This window comes from Anolis sagrei, chromosome Y (assembly GCF_037176765.1).
Source record: "Anolis sagrei isolate rAnoSag1 chromosome Y, rAnoSag1.mat, whole genome shotgun sequence".
Taxonomy (NCBI): Eukaryota; Metazoa; Chordata; class Lepidosauria; order Squamata; family Dactyloidae; genus Anolis; species Anolis sagrei.
In genome coordinates, this window is record NC_090035.1 from 80,497,233 (window position 1) to 80,503,589 (window position 6,357).

At 46.4% G+C, this 6,357-nt stretch overlaps 1 protein-coding gene across 1 annotated transcript in view; it reads right to left on the minus strand.

The window, feature by feature from the left end:
- LOC137095670 (amino acid transporter heavy chain SLC3A2-like) overlaps positions 1-6,357 on the minus strand; it is a 22,478-nt gene continuing 16,121 nt past the window's right edge. The window contains exon 7 of the mRNA XM_067462441.1: positions 1-214. Within this exon, the coding sequence (XP_067318542.1) occupies positions 1-214 (214 nt within the window). The remainder of the gene's footprint in view (positions 215-6,357) is intronic.

The window sequence follows — 6,357 nt, forward strand, 5'->3', positions numbered from 1 at the left end:
TTAATATGACAGTGTAGATGCAACCATCGCCTTCCTCACCATCCAGCTGAGCCACGGTGCGCCTGGGTTACCCAAAATCCTCTCCATTCGCTGGACGATGGCCTGGGAGGTCAAGTTCTTCCCGGATCTCGGAATATGGCAAGTGAGGATGACCCTGCTGGGCACCTTGTGGGAGATGTTGCAGGCTTCACTCTCATCCCAAATCATCAGGACCCTTGAATAAGAATTAATATGGGCTATTCATTCATCTCTTAGTAAAACTACAACTCCCAGGATTCCGTAGCAGTAATCTACAGCATTTAAAGAGGGGTCAAATGGCATTCATTAGACCTTTAGTAAAACTACAACTCTCAGGATTCCATAGCATTAATCTATGTCAATCAAAGTGGGGTCAAACGGCATTCAGTCATCTCTTAGTAAAACTACAACTCTCAGGATTCCATAGCATTAATCTATGGCAATCAAAGTGGGGTCAAACGGCATTCAGTCATCTCTTAGTAAAACTACAACTCTCAGGATTCCATAGCATTAATCTATGGCAATCAAAGTGGGGTCAAACGCCATTCATTCATCTCTTAGTAAAACTACAACTCTCAGGATTCCATAGCATTGATCTGTATTTGCCTCTTAGTAAAACTCAAACTCCCAGGATTCCATAGCATTGATCTACAGCAGTTAAAGTAGGGTCAAACAGCATTCCTTTGTCTCTTAGTAAAACTACAACTCCCAGGATTCCATAGCAGTGATCTACAGCATTTAAAGTGGGGTCAAGGGACATTCATCTCTTAGTAAAACTATAACTCCCAGGATTCCATTGCCTTGATCTACAATATTTAAAGAGAGGTCAAACTGCATTCATTAGACCCTTGTAAAACTACAATTCTTAGTATTCCATACCATTGATCTACAGCAGTTAAAGCAGGGTCAAACAGCATTCATTTGTCTCTTAGTTAAACTAGAACTCCCAGGATTCCATAGCCTTGGTTTACAGCATTTAAAGGGGGGTCAAATGGCATTCATTAGACCTTTAGTAAAGCTACAACTCTCAGGATTCCATAGCATTGACGAATGACAATCAGTGGGATCAAACAGCCTTCATTCGTCTCTTAGTAAAACTACAACTCCCAGGATTCCATAGCATTGACCAATGGCAGTCAAAGTGGGGTGAGACTGCATTCATTGTACACTATAGTAGATGCACTCATAAAGGAAAGGTAAATAATGGCACTTCTTTTTTGGATATTTAATCCAAAATCATGGCAACGCTTTGGATTTGATTGCACACTCCAAGGCTTCCACCAGGGGGCGTTTAATGTTGTTCATTCGTTCAGTCGTCTCCGACTCTTCGTGACCTCATGGACCAGCCTACGCCAGAGCTCCCTGTCGGCCGTTACCACCCCCAGCTCCTTCAAGGTCAGTCCAGTCACTTCAAGGATGCCATCCATCCATCTTGCCCTTGGTCGGCCCCTCTTCCTTTTGCCTTCCACTTTCCCCAGCATCATTGTCTTCTCTAGGCTTTGCTGTCTCCTCATGATGTGGCCAAAGTACTTCAACTTTGTCTCTATTATCCTTCTCTCCAGTGAGCAGTCGGGCTTTATTTCCTGGAGGATGGACTGGTTGGATCTTCTCGCAGTCCAAGGCACTCTCAGCACTTTCCTCCAGCACCACAGCTCAAAAGCATCGATCTTCCTTCGCTCATCCTTCCCTAAGGTCCAGCTCTCACATCCGTAGGTGACTACAGGGAATACCATGGCTTTGACTAGGCAATGGATCTTTGTTGCCAGTCTGATGTCTCTACTCTTCACTATTTTGTCGAGACTGGACATTGCTCTCCTCCCAAGAAGTAAGCGTCTTCTGATTTCCTGGCCACAGTCTGCATCTGCAGTAATCTTTGCACCTAGAAATACAAAGTCTGTCACGGCCTCCACGGTTTCTCCCTCTATTTTCCAGTTGTCAATCATTCTTGTTGCCATAATCTTGGTTTTTTTGACGTTTAGCTGCAACCCGGCTTTTGCGCTTTCTTCTTTCACCTTGATTAGAAGGCTCCTCAGCTCCTCCTCGCTTTCGGCCATCAGAGTGGTGTCATCTGCATATCTGAGGTTGTTAATGTTTCTTCCAGCAATTTTCACCCCAGATTTGCATTCATCCAGTCCCGCACATCCTCGCATGATGTGTTCTGCATACAAGTTAAAAAGGTTGGGTGAGAGTATGCAGCCTTGCCGTACGCCTTTCCCAATCTTGAACCAGTCTGTTGTTCCGTGGTCAGTTCTGACTGTTGCTCCTTGGTCCTTGTCCAGATTCCTCAGGAGAGAGGGAAGGTGGCTTGGTATCCCCATACCACTAAGAACTTGCCACAATTTATGATGATCCACACAGTCAAAGGCTTTAGAAGAGTCAATGAAGCAGAAGTAGATGTTTTTCTGAAACTCCCTGCCTTTCTCCATTATCCAGCGGATATTGGCAATCTGGTCTCTCGTTCCTCTGCCTTTTCTAAACCCAGCCTGAACATCTGGCAACTCTCGCTCCATGTATTGCTGGAGTCTTCCTTGCAGGATCTTGAGCATTCCCTTACTGGCATGAGAAATAAGGGCCACTGTACGGAAGTTTGAGCAGTCTTTCGCATTTCCCTTTTTTGGTATGGGGATATAAGTTGATTTTTTCCAGTCTGATGGCCATTCTTGTGTTTTCCATATTTGCTGGCAAATGGCATGCATCACCTTGACACCATCATCTTTTAAGATTTTAAACAGTTCAGCTGGGATCCCATCATCTCCTGCTGCCTTGTTGTTAGCAATGCTTCTTAAGGCCCATTCAACCTCACTCCTCAGGATGTCTGGTTCTAATTCATTCACCACACCGTCAAAGCTATCCTCGATATTGTTATCCTTCCTATACAGATCTTCTGTATAGTCTCGCCACCTTCTCTTGATCTCTTCAGCTTCTGTTAGGTCCCTGCCATCTTTGTTTCTTATCATACCAATTTTTGCCTGAAATTTACCTCCAATGTTTCTAATTTTCTGGAAGAGGTCTCTTGTCCTTCCTATTCTGTTGTCTTCTTCCACTTCCATGCATTGCTTATTTAAAAATAGTTCCTTATCTCTTCTGGCTAACCTCTGGAATTGCGCATTTAACTGGGCATCTCTCCCCTTATCCCTGTTTCCTTTTGCTTTCCTCCTTTCTTGGGCTACTTCCAGTGTCTCAGCAGACAACCATTTTGCCTTCTTGGTTTTCTTTTTCTTTGGAACGTACTTTGTTGCCGCCTCCTGAACAATGTCTCGGACTTCTGTCCATAGTTCTTCTGGGACTCTGTTTACTAAATCTAGTCCTTCAAATCTGTTCTTCACTTCCACTGTATATTCGCTAGGAATGTTAGTGAGATCATACCTAACTGGTCTGTGTATTTTCCCTGATCTCTTTAGTTTTATTCTAAATTGGGCAATAAGAAGTTCGTGATCTGAGCTACAGTCAGCCCCAGGTCTTGTTTTCACCGACTGGATGGATGTCCGCCACCTTTGGCTGCAAAGGATGTAGTCAATCTGATTTCGGTGCTGACCATCTGGTGAGGTCCATGTGTAAAGCCGTCTTTTAGGTTGTTGGAAGAGAGTATTCGTTATACACAGCGAGTTTTCCTGGCAGAATTCTATCAGCCTGCGTCCCGCTTCATTTTGTTCTCCCAGACCATGCTTGCCTGTGATCCCAGTTGTCACTTGACTTCCCACCTTGGCATTCCAGTCTCCTGTAATGAAAATAATGTCTCTTTTTGGTGTATTATCCAGTAGGTCCTGCAGATCCTCATAGAACTGATCTACTTCTGCTTCTTCAGCAGCTGTGGTTGGGGCGTATATTTGGATCACTGTGATGTTGAAAGGCTTTCCTTGCACTCGAATTGAGATCATTCTGTCATTTTTGGGGTTGTATCCAAGCACCGCTTTAGCGAATTTCTTATTAATTATGAAGGCTACTCCATTTCTTCGATGTTCCTCTTGTCCACAGTAGTAGATCTGGTGGTCATCTGATGTGAAGTGGCCCATTCCAGTCCATTTCAGTTCGCTGACCCCCAGAATGTCTATCTTTAGTCTTGACATCTCACCAATAACAACATCCAATTTGCCCTGGCTCATAGATCTTACATTCCAGGTTCCTATGGTGTGTTGATCTTTAGAGCATCGGATTCGTCGTTCGCCTCCAGTACCGTCAGCCGCTAGCCTTCCTTTCGGCTTTGAGCTAGCTGCGTCATCACATCTGGGGCTAGTTGAACTTATCCTCTGCTCCTCCCCAGTAGCATTTTGGCCATCTTCCGACCTGGGAGTCCCATCTTCCAATGGCATACCGACATATCTCTGGTTGTACTGGTCCATTTAGTTTTCTTGGCAAGGATACTGGAGTGGTTTGCCATTGCCTTCCCCAGGGATCACGCTTGGTCTGACCTCTCTGCCACAACCGTCCCGTCTTGGGTGGCCCTTCACGGTTTCGCTCATGACATCATTGAGGTGCTCAAGCTCCAGCGCCCCGACAAGGCGGTGATCCTTTGCTGGAGGGGGCGTTTAATATCATTATGAATATTCATCTATATATATAAATCTGTTGGGTTGGTTCAACCGGACAGCAAAACTCCACAACCCCCCAACGAAACTGTACCAAAATTGCCATGCCCATAACACAACCCACAAGGTACAAACATATCTACTCAAAATGAAAAACAACACAACAACACACTCACAAAACGGCAAAACAACAAAACTGAAAAAAAAACCAACGAAACTTAACCAAAATTCCCATGCCCATAACACAACCCATAAGGTACAAACATATCTACTCAAAATGAAAAACAACACAACACACTCACACCCAAATGGCAAAACAACTGAGCATGCGCATAGGTGCCCAGCCGCAAGTTCCCTGGCGCGCGCACACAGTTCCCTCTGCGGAAGCCATGCCCACTCCAAGCCCCGCCGCGCCGCTTCCCGCACACCCCCCCCTGCCGCACGCACACACACAACCCCACGCTCCATCACTCCCCCCGCCGCACACACACACGCAACCCCACGCTCCATCACTCCCCCCACCGCCACACACACACGCGCACCCCCACTCCCCCCCGCTGCCGCACACACACATGCAACCCCACGCTCCATCACTCCCCCTGCTGCCGCACACACACACACAACCTCACGCTCCATCACTCCCCCCGCTGCCGCACACACACACACAACCCCACGCTCCATCACTCCCCCCACCACCACACACACACGTGCACCCCCACTCCCCCCCGCTGCCGCACACACACACGCAACCCCACGCTCCATCACTCCCCCTGCTGCCGCACACACACACGCAACCCCACGCTCCATCACTCCTCCCGCTGCCGCACACACACACACAACCCCACGCTCCATCACTCCCCTGCCCCAATCTTACCTCCTTTTACTTCACGCCAACTCCAAACCCCACCCCGCCCGTTCCCGCCCTGTCAAAATCCAGGAAAGACAGGAAGGAAGGAAGGAAGGAAGGAAGAAAGAGAAAGGGAGATAAAGAAAAGGGGGAAGGAAGGAAAGTTAGAGAAAGAAGGAAGAAGAAAAGGAAATCAAAGGAAAGATGGAAGGAAAGAAAAGAGAGACAGCAGAAGAGAAAGAAAAAGGGGGAAGGAAGGAAAGAGATAGAGAAGGAAGAAATGAGAGACAGAGGGAGGGAAAGAAAAAAGGGGAAAGAAGGAAGGAGAGAAGGAAAGAAAAAAGGGAATGAAGGAAGGAAAGAGGGAGTGAAGGAAGGGGGAAGATGTAGAGAAAGAGGGAGGGAAGGAAAGAGAGAAGGAAGAAAAGAGACCAGAAGAGAAAGAAAAAGGGGGAAGGAAGGAAGGAGATAGAGAAGGAAGAGGAGAAGGAAAGATGGGAGGGAAGGAAGGAAGGAAGGAAGGAAGGAAGGAAGGAAGGAAGGAAGGAGGGAAGAAAGGAAGGAAGGAGGGAGGGAGGGAGGGAGGGAAAGAAGGAGAGAAAGAGGGAAGGTTGGCCACAGCAACACGTGGCGGGTAAAGGTTGTTATTTCTATTATTATTATTATTATTATTATTATTATTATTATTATTATTATGCTATGGTTCCTCTGAGACCCTTTTAGGGGGAATGGGAGAGGTGTCAGGTCCCAGAGGCAATGCATTGCATTATTGTTATTGTTATGATGGTGGTGAAATAAAAGGAAATAAAAAGAGAAAGAAGGAAGCAAACAGGGAGGGAAGAAAGGCAAAGGAAGAAAGGGGGAGGGAATGAAGGAAAGAGAGAAGGATGAAACCAAGTAGTGAAAGAAGGAAAGAAAGAAATAGGTAGAGAAGGAAGAAAGGAGAGAAAGGGGGAGGAAAAGGGG